This window comes from Cetorhinus maximus, chromosome 8 (assembly GCF_964194155.1).
Source record: "Cetorhinus maximus chromosome 8, sCetMax3.hap1.1, whole genome shotgun sequence".
Taxonomy (NCBI): domain Eukaryota; kingdom Metazoa; phylum Chordata; class Chondrichthyes; order Lamniformes; family Cetorhinidae; genus Cetorhinus; species Cetorhinus maximus.
This window is the reverse complement of record NC_135886.1, coordinates 81,171,260-81,188,498: the sequence shown is the minus strand read 5'-3', so window position 1 is coordinate 81,188,498 and position 17,239 is coordinate 81,171,260. Positions and strand designations below refer to the sequence as shown.

At 41.1% G+C, this 17,239-nt stretch overlaps 1 protein-coding gene and 3 non-coding genes across 4 annotated transcripts; all 4 read right to left on the bottom strand.

Moving 5' to 3' along the window:
* Positions 1-66: 66 nt before the first annotated feature.
* dkc1 (dyskeratosis congenita 1, dyskerin) lies at positions 67-16,862 on the bottom strand. The gene is made up of 16 exons (XM_078547140.1): positions 16,781-16,862; positions 15,635-15,687; positions 11,503-11,589; positions 10,925-11,016; positions 10,551-10,735; positions 9,929-9,993; positions 8,982-9,108; positions 7,858-7,988; positions 7,375-7,518; positions 5,746-5,866; positions 5,373-5,491; positions 4,763-4,866; positions 3,703-3,754; positions 2,824-2,967; positions 1,773-1,874; positions 67-1,256 (listed from the first exon to the last, which is right to left on the bottom strand). Exons 1-16 carry the CDS (start codon positions 16,794-16,796, stop codon positions 1,197-1,199), a joined length of 1,602 nt encoding a protein of 533 aa, XP_078403266.1. The 5' UTR covers positions 16,797-16,862; the 3' UTR covers positions 67-1,196.
* Positions 7,585-7,719, bottom strand: LOC144684123 (small nucleolar RNA SNORA36 family). Its single transcript, XR_013577408.1, has one exon. It is a non-coding gene; the product is annotated as a small nucleolar RNA SNORA36 family (small nucleolar RNA).
* Positions 8,147-8,222, bottom strand: LOC144684120 (small nucleolar RNA SNORD83). Its single transcript, XR_013577405.1, has one exon. It is a non-coding gene; the product is annotated as a small nucleolar RNA SNORD83 (small nucleolar RNA).
* On the bottom strand, positions 9,343-9,578 carry LOC144684130 (small nucleolar RNA SNORD17). Its single transcript, XR_013577413.1, has one exon. It is a non-coding gene; the product is annotated as a small nucleolar RNA SNORD17 (small nucleolar RNA).
* Positions 16,863-17,239: the final 377 nt, after the last annotated feature.

Here is a 17,239-nt window from a genome sequence, read left to right as displayed (position 1 = left end):
CTGCATTCATATTCTTCTATAAAAGATCAATTAAATGTAATCTTTTTTAAATACAAGAACAGCAAGTATAAAGAAGCCATTTATTTTTGTTTAAAAAATAAGAAAAAATCTGTTACAACGTCAGACATACCTGTACAGTTAAATGTGCACTTGGCTCAAACTGGTTGAACCCAAACACAGCACATCTGGTAAGGCAAAAGTTTATTGGACTAAAAAAAACTGCCTTTTACTTCTTTTACAATGTACATAATCATTATGGTGACATAAATCACCAATATAAAAATATTTAAAATATTCATATTGAAGTAACCTCCAAATTTATCCCATTAGAGGGAACTCTTGCCAAGATGGATGGAAGCAAAAAGTCTTTCATTGTCCAGACTCTCCTGGTTAAATGTCCAACTCAGCTTTACAAGGGTATGGGGGAGGTAGCAGCCTGTTACATTCTCCAATGAAAAGTCAAGACGTCATTAAAACTAAATGACAACAAATTAACACAACACTCAGGAAAGCAACACGGGCTAATTCAGAGCAACTATACCTGATCAGCAAACGTTTCAATCTTGAAACTTGGCCAATTTTGGCATTCAGCCCACATGACATAATTTTGCAAATACGTTTTCACCCACGTATAAAATGTTTATAACTGAAAAGTCAGGCCATTTACAGCCCTAGACTGTAACTGCTGTCGAGCATTAGGCAGATACTAGATTCAAGGTAGAATTGCTACATTATTGCATACCACTACCATCATGAATATTGTGAGTGCCCCTTGTACAAAGCAAATGGCATCAAATACAATATGCATAACAATGGGGCAATGCTAACTTTAAATGAAGTACTGGCAGCAGCTGAAAGTGTATGCTGATTTTCTGCCCCCGAATATTCTTTCCTTATCAGAAGAATGCACCTTTCCTGGAGCGTTAACTATGAACATGATAAACATGAGTGCAATTTATGAACACCCCTTGACCACCACCTTTAGAGTAGGATAGTGAACTGAATGTGGGAGCAAGAACCTGGTTACAAGATTGCACATAACAAGTGTGAATGTCATTTGAACACAGCAACTTTAATGTCTCTGATCATTGGTTGGAAATGAATGTGGTGCATTTTCATCAAGTTCTATCCCAGGGTGAACATTCCTCCCTGTTTGCCAAAGTTTGTCAAAAATCGAGATGTTTTGAATCACTCCATCATTCGCCTGTTTCAGCTTTTTCCTTTTTCTTTTTCTTCTTCTTAGAGCTTTCAGTGTTCTGCAGAAAATTAATGACATTAGCTAGCAAACAAAATGGCTGTAAACATTAGTACACTATTAAGCAGTTTAACTGCTGTACAGCAATCACATTGATTTCCTACTCCAAATAAACAGCCAAATGATCACAAGGATCACAGTTAGCAGTAAAGGAGTAGTCACTGACAGTATTCACGAATTGCAGGCAAAGGCTTTCACGTGACATAAGCCACAATTTAAAAGGGAGGACAGCTTGATACCACTGTATTTATACTGAGCAGAAATAGCACATTTCAGAGTGCAACTCAATGAGAGCAAATAGCCAGACCCATCCTAAAACGCAGACCTATTTGAGAAACAAATGTACACACCTGGGTCCTATAGTGTGACATCCCAACTGTTGCAGTTTGTTCTCCATAACAAATAGAACACTACTACATCTCAGGTCATCAAACAGGAAAATTGTTGTTTTTCAATAATAAAAAGGTGAACAAACCCATGAGTTTACTCTTTATCAATGGCTATTATCAGCACTTACCTCAGCTCCAGATCCTCCCATATCAGTCTCTTTTTTCTTTTTCTTCTTCTCCTTCTTGGGTGTCACTGGGGTAGATTCTGGATCACTACTTTCAATTTTCACCTGTTCCAAGTAAAAGATAACATAACTTGGAAGTACATGTGGACAATGCCCTTGAGGGCACAAAAATCACTAAACAGTTCCAGCTTGACCTGAGGATTTACAGAAAACAAAACCACTAGTGAGAATAGTACCTCCCTATATCAAAATTATATATACGCAGTTGAAGAGACTAATTTGCCTTCATACATCATTTTCTAAAACTAGACATCGGGAACAGCATTGCAAAATACAATATGGTCCAAATAAATAAATAAATAAATAAATAAATCCTGGTTAAAGTCACGAGACTTCGTGTGGAATTATTTACTGAATTAATCAATTTCCATATATTTGAAGGAATCTGGAAAGTGAATTAAAACTGCTTTAAAACTTCGACAGCACCTTCCAAAACTGTGACTTCTACCATCTAGGATGGGGCAGCAATGCAATGCATGGGAACACCACCAGCAAACTCTCCCCCCCCACCCCCGCCACCAAGGCACACACCATCCTGAATTGGAACTATATAGCCTTTCCTTCACTGTCACTGGGTCAAAATCTTGGAACTACCTCCCTAACAGCAGTGTGGGTGTACCTACACCACATGGGTTGCTGTGCTGCAAGGTGGCAGCTCATCACCTTCTTCTCAAAGGCAATTAGGGAAGGCAATAAATGCTGGCTTAACCAATGATGCCCACATCCTGCAAACAAATAAACTACTTCTCTTTTGGCCTAGATGACATGAGCATTGCCAAGTGTGAAAACAAGGCAGTTGCAAAATTTGACTCAAAGGCTGAGTCAAGTTTATTAACTCAAGCTGGGTTGGCAGAATACAAAAGGTGTGGGCTGCCTCCCCTGAGCTCTTTACAGACCCCTCTCCCCACTCCACTTCCCTTCTTTACTCCAAGCACCAACTGTATAATATTCAAACTGGAACAGTGCCAACCAGCACCATACTACCAACACTTACCTCTGTCTCCTGCAATAACTTTTGCTTCTTTTCTTTCTTCTTTTTCTTTTTGTCTTTCTTGCTCAGATCTAGTGCAGATTTTGGTGTTGTTGGGGCAGATGAGACTACCAGTTCATCACTCTCACTTTCACTGTCTCGCTTTCTCTGAGAACATACACAAATTGCTATCAATGAGCAGAACCAGTACTATGACACCAGGTTTCCCCTACAACGAACACATCATTTAAGTTCAACATCAGGGCATTCATGTGTGCTTTCTTCACCCGCTGTCAAGGGTAATTGCTTGATTGGGTGCATGTAAAGGTGGCCAATGCCTCCAAAGCCAGCACATAGATCATCTATCCCAATGAGCCTAGAATTTTGGATGTAATATCAGAGCATCTAAGGCCAACTTCCTCCCCATCTAAAATGAAACACTGCACACAAACTTGCAGATAGAAATCACCTAATACGAGCAATGGCCTGGGAGAGGACTCGACAGCAGCACAGAAAATGTTACATGGAAGCTAATGTGATCAGGCTGGGCCAGTTTCTATCCCAATACATTTTCAGGGGATGGAAAATGCATAGCTCATGCCTCAAGGATGAAATATCTATGACATAATTTACTTCTCTCTGGGGCCATTAAACACTGGCATAGTCAGCAACATTTCCCTAGATTTATATCACATACAAATCATCTACATCCACATAACCCCCACACTGTATTCTGAATGAGGTAACTATCAATACCTCAAGAATCAATTGCCTGTAGAACACAAACATAACACAAGTAAACAAATTAATTAGCTCCATTGATTTATAGGTCTCTTGGTTATGACTGAGTCACTGGAATATCGTCATTCAGCACAGCTAATCCCAACTCACAGGGGCACTTACCTTTGCTGGTTGAATTTTGATTGCACTGTCAGATGCTGCTACAGTTCCTGGGCTAGAAAGAAACAATTTGTATAATTCAGTGCACATTATTGAAAGAGGCATGCAGAAGTTAGTTACCTCGAGCAAACAGCCAAACAGATCACTTTCACACACTCACCATTGTAATCATTAGTCTGAATGTGTAAGGAAACGCTGAATCCAACAGTTTTACACAGAGTTGGAATGAAAATGCAATTCCAATTCCTCTTGCAGACCGACTCCCTCCAAAGCCACACCAGACAGGAAAGGGATAACTGTCTGCTATCACACAATTCTTAACCAATTTATCATTGTATGGTGAGTTTGGGTGTCAATCATGGCTCAGTTGGCAGCACTCTTGCATCTGAGTCCGAAGTTTGTGGGTTCAAGTCCCACACCACAAAATCTAGAATTACAGTATTGAGCAACTGCTACAAATGTTGGAGGTGCCAACTTTCAGACATGTTAAACTGAGGCCTCGTCTGCCGCCTTAGGTGGACGTAAAAGATCCCACTGAACAATTTTGATAAAGACTAGAGAATTCTCCTCAATGTCCTGGCTGATGGTATCTCTCAACCAGCACTGTTTAAACAAATTACACACTGCACCGTTGTCACGTTGTTTGTGGGAAATTGCTGAGCACAAATATGCTGTCACATTTCCTACATTACAATGACCAGAATTCAAAAGTACACTTTACTGGCTGTAAAGTACTTTGGGACCCCTGGGGGTTGTGATGGATGCTGTATAATACAAGTTCTTTTTAAATAATTCAGTTTACACTGGTGAAGGCTTCGTTAGACAGGTGAACATTAAGGATCTGCAACATGAACATGCGTGGTAGACAGTTCACCAGTACGCCACATAATCTGCAACAGATCCATTTAAATAAAGATCAAATACACAATATAGCTCACTATATATTGTGTAAGTGTGCCACCTAGTGGCACAACTAATATATATTAACATATGCAGAATAAGTTAGTACGTTTCTGACTTAACTCCCCAATACGTAACTCTCAAATAAAAAAAATGCCCTTACGTATAATCTACATAGTCCTTCTTCCACGATTCAGGAGTACTTCCATTTGGTTTGCCGTGTTTATCTAACAAACCTTGCTTAATCATCATTTTCTTCTGACTTGCCTTTAAAATAAAAAGCAAAGTGGTAAGTACTTACAATTATTTTACTTCCAACACTAGCTACAATGGAATTTGACCAGAGATTTAAACCACTGGTCAAAATCTTTAGAATTCTCCCAATTTAACCCAAACCCTCAAGAAAAGAGGGTAGGAGAGTCCATTCACCCTCTCAATTCGTGAACATGTGCATTATTTCTTTCCTTTACTATAATTAAACCGACATGCCATGCTGTTTAGATGTTCTGCTAAAATACAGACAGCTCACCCATAGTTTACACTTCAAATAATATTTCAAAGCAGCAGAGTCCTTTTGTTTGCAGCTGCTTTACTATCATCATGATTGAATGATCAGTTAGCCATTCACCTTAGAAATCACAGCTTGAGTCTGATCATGTTACATTTTAACAAGCCAGCTGTATTATCTACAAAATTCTAAATGTTCACCATCCACCAGCCTGTAGTTACAGACTAACTTGATCCTGTCCACCACACAAACAACCTTAGCTTACCTTTGGTCCAAGACCCCACTTGCGTGGGTATGTGTCCCGCTCCATGATAACCCGCTTAATCTTTGCTACAACACCATGATCACAAGTCGATATCACTGCCGTTGTCATTAATGCAATCGCTGCCAGACAGAACACAAAAACAGAAATGGAACATCATGAGATTTACAAACATCTCTTTTAACAAACGTTTCACATGTACTTAGTACCACTGCCTTGCCCTTAGCCAACCCTGGAGGATCATGCGCAAAAGGAACATAAGTCACAACAGATAACTGTAACACTGATCAAAATTACATGTTACATTGGGCTACCACAAAAATGTGATTTCCAAATTATCCCACAAATTATAACATTTAATTGCAGATTCTATTACCGATACAAATTGCTTCTCCCTTTGTTGTAATGACAACGATCTCCTGGTTCACCTCAATTCCATCTTCATAACGGAGCAGACCTGGGAGCATGATCTTGGCACCATAGCAAATAGCATTCACCTAACAACAGAATAAATCACTTAATGAGACAGCTCAGGATAGAGGCAAGGAGCTCAGCATGCTGCACTTTTGAGAGGCAGCATCATAGAAGCTCAATGGCCTGTTTGCATGTTAACATAATTTCATCATTGAGTTACATGCAGAAATGAATTACACGTTAAGAATAAACAGGCTCAGCATCCTAGTTTCACGCCAACTAGAAATACCTCAATAGAAATTACTGGCCCATCTTAGCAGAGAGCATGGGAGTTTTGTAGGGTTGTCAATGCCGTTTATCACCATCACAACCCCCAATACAACAAAGCAAGAGCTGCAATTATAAACCAGCATTGTTCCAGTAATTTAAGTTTTTAAAATCCATTCACGGAATATGGACTGCTAGCTAGGCCAGCTTTTATTGTCCATCCCTAATTGCCCTTGAGGTGGTGGTGATGAACTGCCTTTTTCAACTGCTGCAGTCTGTGTGGTATGGGTACACCCACGGTGCTGTTAGGGAGTCGCAGGATTTTGACCCAGCGAGTGAAACAGCAATTTATTTCCAAGTCAGGATTGAGTGGATTGGAGGGGAACTTGCAGGTGGCTGTGTTCCCATATGTCTGCTGCCCTTATCCTTCTACATGGTAGTGGTTGTGGATTTGGAAGGTGCTCAGAGGGGCTTGGAGGAGTTCCTGCAGTGCATCTTGGAGATGGTACACACTGCTGCCACTGTTCGTTAATGGTGGAGGGAGTGAATGTTTGTGGATGGGGTGCCATCAAGTGGGCTTGCTTTGCTATGGATGGTTCAGAGCTTCGAGTGTTGTTGGAGCTGCACTCATCCAGGTAAGTGGAGAGTATTCCATCACAGTTCTGACTTGTGCCTTGTAGATGGTGGACAGGCTTTGGGGAGTCAGGAGATGAGTCACTCGCTGCAAGATTCCTAGCCTCTGACCTGCTCTTGTAGCCACAGTAGCTATATGGCTAGTCCAGTTCAGTTTCTGGGTCAATGGTAAACCCCAGGATGTTGATAGTGGGGGATTCGGTAATGGTAATACCATTGACTGTCATGACGTGACGGTTAGGTTCTCTCTTGTTGGAGATGGTCATTGCCTGGCGCTTATGTGGCACGAATGTTACTTGCCACTTGTCAGCCCAGGTCTTGCTGCATTTGGACACAGGTTGCTTCAGTATCTGAAGTCACGAATGGTGAACACTGCGCAGTGAACACCCCCACTTCTGTCCTTATGATGGAAGGTCACTGATGAAGCAGCTGAAGATGGTTGGGCTTTGGATGCTACCCTGAGGAACGTAATAAAGCTATATTATTGTGGGCATAAACATGAGCCATGAGTTACTCAAACAAGAACCACTGGAAACACATCAGGTTCATGAGCATTGTAGAGGTAAAGAGAAAAGATGGTTTAACATTTTAAGTATAAAGCTTTTTTCATAATGGTGTGGTTTCAAGTTCTGACCAAGCAGTTATGCATCTCAACCTTTTTGTTTCATGTTTCCAACGTTTTCTTACTTACTGCACTGTCCTTCATAACAAGACGTTTATGGGTTGCCATCAGTTTTTCAAGGGGGTAGATGACACGACGCAGATAGGTCTCATCCTTGTTGTGGTCATATTGCCATTGGGCATCCAACACATCATGCATGGTAACCATGTTATCCTAAGTTACAAAGCAAAAGCTTTTAGTACTCAGGTTACCAACACAAATATAAAAATTTTAAAATATAACTGTCAGCCAGGAGTTTCCTGGTGGGGATACACATTGCCACCAAGGGTAACAACCCCATTGCTTTTCATTTTTCCAAAGTTTAATTACCAGCACAGGAGGAACATAACCTGTACTAAACTCAACACTTTGGGATCAATAAGCTTATAGAACAAGACAATAGAAGCATTAGCCATTACTATTCCTGTGTTAACCAAACTGTAACCAGAAAATGAGTTCAGTGACAAGTACTTCCTTATGCTAAATTAGGATTTAATAGAAGAGTTTTCCTACCTGTTCACCATTCACACCAGATCGTACCCTTCTTAGCTCCTGCATCTGACCTCCAACTCCAAGCAACAGGCCAATATGTACACAGAGTGTTCGGATATATGTCCCTGCTTCACAACTCACCCAAAAGATTCCTGGACGTGGACACAAGTGTTACATTATATATAAACACTGCAGTATACGCTATGGTAGTTTTAATTTTGGCAATTTAAATGAGAAAACCCTCGCTTTCACCACATAGTACATGAAACAAGAGATTTATACAATGCTTATTAAACAAGCCATGGTGCACAGCCATCAGTCAAGGGTGATAGATATAAGTCATCTTGGCACAGTGTGCTAATGTAATCTATTCAACATCATGTGGCTAGAAAGCAGCTGGCAAGCGTGAGCTTTATGAAAGGGCAGTTTATTGTAAGATTCCCTTAGACTAGATGTTTTTAAACTTTACACCAGCTTTCTGCTGAGTCAGTTGATCAGCTTTTGCTCGTCCCCAAACTATTCAGTTGCTACATTTTCTGTAACATTATCTGGCTGCTCATTTGCTGTGGAAACCCTCATCCACGCCTTTGATCCCTCTAGACTCAGCTATTCAAGTGCTCTCCTGGATAATCCCTCATCTTCCATTCTATGAACTTGAGCACATCTATGCCCTTGCTATGTCATTCCTCGCATTGCCCATGACCAATGCTCACTGATCTACATTAGCCCCTGGTCTGGCAACATTCTCACCTTCATTTACATATCCATGGTTCTCCATTGGCCTCACCGCTCTCTGTCCTTTACCACTTCTAGCCCACAGCACCACAACTAACACCGTACCCCCCCCATTCCCCGCAAAGATCTCTGTGGTCCTTCAATTCTGACCTCTTAAGCAACCTCAATTAAATTAAGCTCCCTTGGCCAAAAGTGCTGGAATTACTTCTCTATATCTTTCTCTCCTCCTTTAAAATGCTTAAAAGTTTAAAAAACTACCTGACCAAGATATTGGTCACCTATCCTAATATTACATATTTCTCGGTGTCAAAATTTTATTTGACAACATTCTCCTGAAGAACGCTGGGACATTTTACTATATTAAAGGCTCTACATAATTACAGTCTGTTGGGATTACAGAAAATACCCACCTAACCGACGTTCTGGATCATACTCAATTAGTTTACTATCGTATATGGTCCGGACTCTTAACTGTCTCTTGACAGCAGCAATCAGAGGAGGGCGTTGGAATAAGGCTCCAGTCAGCATCTCCAAGCCCTGAGTGAGAAATACAACTTAAGGTTACATAATGCAGTACTGGGTTGGTTGAATATAAAAATACCTAAACCTTCACTTAAAACTAGTTATTCATAAGTAGAAATTAGTTTTGAACTTCCCACACAACTCCATATGACACCCTAACATCACAATATACTCACAACCATCAGAAATTTCAATCAAAAAGCCCTCTCTACATAGCTGGGTTATGATTAACTAGAACTACTTACATACGTGATCAGACTGCATCATTCATCTTTGTAGAGTTGGATCCCAGAAGGGTCCCAACTCTGCCAAACCATCTCATTCACATACACCCAATCAGGGACCAATAACTTCTCAGCAGAACGCCAATAAGTCACATGGTACAAGACGAATGCAATTCACCCAGAGCCTAAACAGACTCAGCGTGCTGTGAAAGAAGTGGCTAGCGGCACTCGGCGAATGGATAAACTTATTCATCATTTCACGTACATATCATCAAGACATCAAGCACTTATGGATAGAGCAAGGAGACAGATAGCTGAGACAGAACAAATCAACAGGCACGAAGAGTGCACAAGATCTTTAATTGCACAACTTCTAGGTTAGCCTAGAGACAGCATGAACTAAGTAATTTTGACATCTTATCCCAATTATGAAAATAATTCTGCATTCCTACCCTTAACAGTTACTCATCAGTTTCAGCAATTTGCAGAACCTGCGCGTATAACTCCCATACATCATTTGATTCTACAGCACTGCAGAATCTTTCACAAACCATCTTGAGATTTCTAACTGGAGTGAACCCAACAAGACAAAAAGAAACAGGCTTACTTACCCGGCTAAGCTGATGCTCACTTTCAATAGCATTGTGCAGCCGAACAATTCCCACATACTCTTTGCCTACAATTAACAGCATAAGAGTCGTCAGGGCAGGCTACGTCAGTTACTGTATCACAGATTGTGATATTAACAAATCTCAAATAGAAACTATTCCTTACAAAAATCGCTTCCACATGCCAGGACATTCCAGTACCACTATAAGACCATAAAACATAGGAGCAGAAATTAGGCCAATCGGCCCATCGAGTCTGCTCCGCCATTCAATCATGGCTGATAAGTTTCTCAACCCCATTCTCCCGCCTTCTCCCCGTAACCTTTGAACCCCTTACCAATCAAGAACACTGAAGGGTTACTAAGGGTAATTGATTAAAAATATCTAGATTGCATACAGTCATTGAAATCCCATTGAAGCCAAACCCAAGAATTTTACTGCACTTTGAACTGGAAAGCAAAAAGCAAGAAAAACAGAGCTGAAGCTTTCTACATCGTAGATGCGAATGAAGAAATTAGTAATCCTACACACAGATCAAAATTAATGCAGCACATCATGGGATTTTACAAGAATGTAACTGTAATATGCTGCTAACAAACTGAGATTAGCGAAGGAAACTACTTACCAGCACTCTGCTGGGATTTGACTAGACGCGTTGCTCGCTCAATGCAAACAATTAGACACCCTGTTACTTTAGGATCTAGCGTTCCACTGTGACCCGTCTTTTCTACCCGCAGAATCCTGCGTATCCATGCCACCACTTCATGTGAGGATGGGTTTGCGGGCTTATCAAGGTTAATGAATCCTGACCTGCCAAGACATAGTCCTGAATCAGTATACCTTTTAGTAGCCATGAAACATCAACAACTATCTTAAGTTCCTGTGCTCTCAATTCCTGGGAATAATTTCCTGTCTCCTCCCCACCAACAATGGGGGCATTTCATGAACAGAAAGGGCAGCTAAATTTTAGCAATGTTGTACCTTGGGTTTTAAACTTACCTTACATAGTCAGCAATTTCCCTCTTGAGGGGTGAGCAGCCACTCGGAATAGGCGTGTAATGTGCTGTCCGTACATTAAGTTTGTCAAAATTCTGCAATTCAAAAGATAGGGTTCTAGAAAGGGCTTGCATTTATATAGCATCAGTCATGCCCTCAGGCTTTACTTTGCTGTGAACACTACAATGAATACGCATAGAGCAAGATCCTACAAGCAGCAATGATATGTGACCAGATCTCTCAGTGGTGTTACTGAAGAACTGTCAATCATGACACTAGAACTACCCTGCTCTTCAAAGAACACCATGGGACATTTGAGCAGGCAGACTTGGTTTAGCTAAATAAACAACTGATGGTGCAGCATTCCTTCAGTATATCACTCAAATACAAGGCTAGATTATGTCCTCATCTTAAGTGAGCTTGAACCCAATGACCTTCTGCATCAGAGATAAGGTAAGATCAGTATTTTCTCAAAGCAGGACTGGTAAGGAATTCTATTCTACTCAACAGACCAAACAAACAGATACAAACATTCTGCAACATGATATTTATATCATAACTGTACATTTGAATGAGATTACCTTCAGCAACAGGGGCCAATGAGATGTGTCTAATTTCACTGGTTTTGTCTCTGGTTCAATCAGAAAGTTTGTCACCTGCTGGATGCTCTGAAAGTACAAGAACGAACATTGATTTTCAAGTCCTATTAGCACACATATATATATATATATGTTTATATTATACCATATACTCTTGCCACCAAGAGGACTAAAAACCCTGACTGTCTCAAAGAGCAGCAGCTGTCTTTATCAAGTCCACTATCCTAGACATATATCTTTGATATAGAAACATAAAATGCAGGAAATATTCAGTTCAGGTTGAGGAACAGCACCTCAAGTTTTGACTTAACACTCTACAGCCTTCTGCACTCAACACTGAGTTCAACAATTTTAGATCCTAACCTCTGTCTCCATTTTTTTGTTGTGATCGGTTCTGTCCAATTTTTTTATTCCTACGTGTTGTATTCGGACAGTTGCTATGTAGCTATTCATATCTCATTTGGGCACATTTTTGTTACTATATCTATCCCTTTGGGTTTTATACCATGAAACCTTTGTCATTTAGAATCTCCTATCCTCTAGCTTATCTTAGGTCCCCCTCCCCCTTTCACCTGCATTTACATTTCTAGCTTTCCTCAGTTCTGATGAAGCTTTCAAGCTGCAATGAAACAAAAAGCATTGATAATAAGATTTCTCATCGACACTGGATGGCTAGCCATTCACTGGCAATGACATGAATTACAGCACTTCAGATAGCCTTACTGCCTTTGCCTCGGAAACTAAAACATTGTGGAGGTCAGGCAATTCGAGCCAATGTTTTCTGTTGAGGACTATGCTCTGGAATGGTGTTTCGAGCAATACAAGGTTAAAACAAATTATCAAGTAAAATCTAATATTAGCAGTTACTTGTTTTCAATTAGCGTATTTTAAGAAAAAGTTATGAAACCGTTATCTTTAAAAATTTCCTATAAGCTGCAATGGCTCCAGTGATTGGAAAACTGCAAACGCAGCCCCTCTATTCAAGAAAGTGGGGAAGCAGAAACAGAAAGTGTGGCCAAACATAAAGGTCTGAAATTTTTTTGTGATGAAGAATCATGCAATTATAACACTTTTTATGATATGTAATGAATGTAAATACTTCTTAGCCACTTCAAATGCGTGGAATTATTAGACTTCAAGTTTGTAGAAACACTTGTTTTTCATTTACCTTCTATTACTGTTAAGGCTGTGCATTATCATCAAATCACCAAGTGACCTCAGCATTTAAACACGTACACATCACAGTGCATAGGAGAAAACATTTTATGAACAAATTCAGGTCAAAAGAGAAATTAGTAAAATCATGGGGAATATTCATATCTGACTACAATCTATGCAAGGGTAACTGCGGACTCTGCTCTAATTGCTGGTAGCAACCATTTAATGATTACTGCAGATGCTAGTGATTTAATTCCTGGATTTGTTCACCTATTAACTGAACTGGAATCTTTGGACTGACAAACCTTTGAACATCATCAGGAATTGTAAAAGTACCATGAAATAAATGGGAGTTGTGTTCATTTTAGATCCCCCACATGGCTCGGGACCATGGAATGTTGTCACTGCTTGGGGTTTTGCAGTTCAGCGGTTGTGCATTCAGGGTGGGCCAAAACCACCATTCAAATCCAGTCACTCAAGTTTGGGACAGTGCATAAAAGGTGAGGGAGGGCAGAACGGGGGTTAATCAACAGTTTCATTGGCTTTTCCTCGTATGGACCTCACAGGCCCGAACTTCAACAATCATTTTACTGTTACTGCACAATCTGGTAATTAAAACCAGCATCTTGTTTCAATGTTAAAAAGAGCAGAACATTGAACAGGTAACAGTGCAAACCACTAGCTGTTCAAAGTTCAACATCTGAACTCCCCAGCTCGAAGCCTTTGAATTGAATCAACAGCGAGGAATATTTTGTGCTTGTACGTCCGACAGGGTGAAGAGGGGGCTGATGCAGGATAATAATTCTACACTGTAACACAGTACAATTCAACCATTGAAGATGACTTAGCTGATAAAGGACTCACATAACAGCCATCTGGCCTAATAGGACCCTAATTTTTAGTGCTCAGCAGAGGTTGATCCAGAAGTTGACATGCTAATGCTGATATGTTAGCCCTCAGGACAGTGGGCAGTATCAGTCAGTCACGATCAGTGCCTTGTTTACCCAATGCTGGGAAGTAGATGCAAACCCATGAAGGCAGGATCCTGGTGGACTGTGATGTCCCCCAGCCTAGCTCCACCAGTTCATTTGCATGCCATGGTCATACTTGCATCAGGGCAAGTGCAGTATTTTACCCCCACAGCTTTTTAAAGGCCATGGTCACTTATTTTCTGAACCAGGTACCATTTAAAGCAGTCAACTTCTCTGGCCAGTAGCTTAACACAGAGGCAGCACTTTATGTCATTTACCTTGCAATCCATGTCTGAAGAAAGTGGCCTGGCACATTCTCCGCCTCTACAACAACAGAACCCGCACTAACACCCAACAAACAAAGCAAGGAGGGACAGAGGAATCTGGCACATCCTACTCAGCCAATAATTTGTTGTTCAGGCAGTATCCAAAGCAGCCACTCAGGGAGGCAGTGGGTGGAATCAGGCATAGCAAACAAAACCCATGCGCGATGATACACATGAGAAGTGATGCAATGAGCTGTGGAGAGGAGGTAGCAAAGGTTGAAAAAAAATTTCAAATGGTGGAATCCCACTGAAATGTTGGAAATCTGCCATTTGCCTGAAATTTCTCATCCCTGCAGAAAGCAGGGAATTAAAGGCCGGCTTGTCTTAACATCTATCATTGGGAAAATGTTGGAGTCCATCATTAAGTAAATGTTAGCAGGGCATTTAGAAAATCATTTTGCAATCAGACAGTCAACTTGGTTTTATGAGAGGGAAATCATTTTTGACAAATTAAGAGTTCTGTGAAGATGTAACAAGCAGGGTAGATAAAGGGAACCAGTAGGTGTAGTGTATTTGGATTTTCAAAAGGCATTCGATAAGATGCCACATAAAAGGTTGCTGCACATGAGCTCATAGTGCTGGGGGCTTATACATTGTAAGCATGGACAGAGGATTGCCTAACTGACAGGAAACGATAGCTCTGATAAATGAGTCGTTTCCAGTTTGGCTAACTGTAACTAGTTGGATGTAACAGGTATCAATGCTGAGACCAACTAATTACCATCTATATTAATGACTTGGATGAACAAACTGAGTGCATTACAGCCAAATTTGCTGACAATACAAATATAGATAGGAAAGCAAGTTGTAAAGAGGATACGAGTCCGCAAAGGGATATAGATTAATTGAGTGGGTAAAACTTGACAGATGGAACATAATATGGGAAAATGTGTGGCTGTCCACTTTGGTGGAAGAATTGAAAGCAGGTTACTTAAATGGAGAGAAACTGCAGAAAATTGTGGGACAGAGGGATCTGGGTATCCTCATACATGGATCATTAAGTTAACATGCGGGTATAGCAAATGATTAGAAGCAAATTGAATATTAGCCTTTATTGCCAAGGAGGTTAATTACAAAAATAGGGACGTCTTGGGAAGCGTCAGCAAGGCCACAGCTCGATGGCGGCATAGTTTTGATCTCTTTTGATTCCTAGGATGAAGGGCTTGCCTTATGAGGAAAGGTTGAGCAGGTTGGGCCTATACTCATTGGAGTTTAAAAGAATAAGAGGTAATCTCATTGAGTCTTCTAAGAGGTAGTTACTGAGAGGGTAGTTACTGAGAGAATGCTTCCCTCATGACAGAATTGAGAACTAGGCGATACAGGTTCAAAATTAGGGGTCTCCTATTTAGGATGATGGGGCATTGACTTTTGATCTACAGGCAAGTTAAGGGTTATGGGGAATATTCAGGAGTGGAGTTAAAAGGCCACAATCAGATCAGCCATGGCAGAGCAGGCTCAAGGAGCCAACTGGCCTATTTCTTAGGTGAAAATCCATTCCTTTTCAAGCAATTTTGGTCAGCAGTATGAATTCATATACATAGTTCTTTTCCTTGTTATGTAGATGCTTTGCTGTGCTAAGGCTACAAGACTGGACATTTCAAGGCTATTAAACTGCATACGTAGTTCTTATAAGGTATCAAAAAACAGTTGAATACCTACTCCAATACTTTCCCCACTTTTCTTCCTTTGCTTCTTTTGTTTCTTAGCAGACGCTGCAAGAGGCAAACAAATTTTATTAGGAGAATTTATCTTCTTTAAGAGAAGGTTCACACGCCTTACTGGATGCACCCCTACTGTTGGGACATTTCAATATAGTAAAATGCTATACCAAATGCATGCAGCTGTTACTGAACTGTAATTCTTAGTTAATACCAAGCAATATATCGAACTCCTCCAAGCCTTTAGAAGCATATTAAATTCAAATCCCTGTATTCTTGAAATCTAATATTAATCTGATCTGCTACAAAGCGCAATGAAAAAAGGCCTGATGTGCACACTTAACTTTCCGAGACAATCATACCCCAAAGAAGAAAGTTACCAATCATGGCTGCAGATTTTGTTATTGTCGCAGGTTGCCACTTAACTGAAGCCAGCCAAATCAAGGATGGTCAACAGAATACATTTGATCACTGGCCTGAGTTTAAAGTGAAATCAATTCTCAACTTCTAGTTTTGAAAGTTATGCACATGTAGAAGGCTAACGCCCCTAAACTCTTAATACAAATGTGACACGGGAAATGCTACATGAAACTTGCCTTTCCTAATATAATATAGCATTGCCTGAAATCGCGTACCACTAACTCATATACTACTGCAAAGACTTGATTTAAGGCATAATGGCAACCTTGTTGTAAAATAAGTTTGCTGTACACGTGGCGTAATGATAAGAGACGGGTGGGAGGCAGCAATGCGAACAGCCAGGCCCGAAACTCCGGGCGCCCCCGCCATGCGGTACAGCCACGTGCTCAGATCTCCATTCGGACTCAGCCTCGGCCCTGAGCGCCATTCCGAGCGCGGAGACGCTGATCACCCCCTCCATCCACCAGCAGGCCGCCGACATCTGGAACAAAGACCGGTTTCGGAGACAGGCAGGAGGGGAGGAGGGGGGGTCAGGTCAGAAACACAAACCGCGCGGAAACCTCCTCAGGCCTGAAGCTCTCAATCACCCGTCTCCCACCCTCACTCCTCTTTACAGGTTCCAGGCTTCAAGCGCTACACTCCCGCTGCCAAGCTACCAGTTCCCATGCTTGCAAATACTGCAAACCCCGACTGCTCTCGGCTCTCCCATCCTCCCCTCGCCCTTTACCATCTCCATCCGCCATCTTCTCGCTCCTATCGCCAAATGAACGAGCGCGGCTCAGCTCCGCGCATGTCAACTACTGTCCCGCCCCACAATGCCTCCCTCCGCGCATGTCAATTACAACACGTAGGGACCACGGCGCTCTGCGCACGCCCAGCTGTTGGGTTGCTTAACACAATAATAAAATAATCTGCAGCCTTGATCGGTAACTTTCCTCTTTGGGGTTAGATTGTCTCGGAAAGTTAAGTGTGCAAATCAGGCCTTTTTTCATTGTGCTTTGTAGCGGATCAGATTAATATTAGATTTCAGGAATACAGGGATTTGAATTTAACATGCTTCTAAAGGCTTGGTGGAGTTCAATGTATTGCTTGGTATTAACTAAAAATTACATACAGCTCAGTAACGGCTGCATGCATTTGGTATAGCATATTTACTATATTGAAATGTTCCAAAAGTAGGGGTGCA

Bases quoted from the DNA above. Each gene is read 5' to 3' on its own strand.
- dkc1 (XM_078547140.1), bottom strand. The intron at 11,590-15,634 runs GTAGGTATTCAA...TTGTACTTTCAG, and splicing joins AAAGTGGGGAAAGTATTGGA to AGCATCCAGCAGGTGACAAA. The intron at 3,755-4,762 runs GTAAGGGCATTT...GTTTCTTTCTAG, and splicing joins AAGGACTATGTAGATTATAC to CCCAGGAACTGTAGCAGCAT.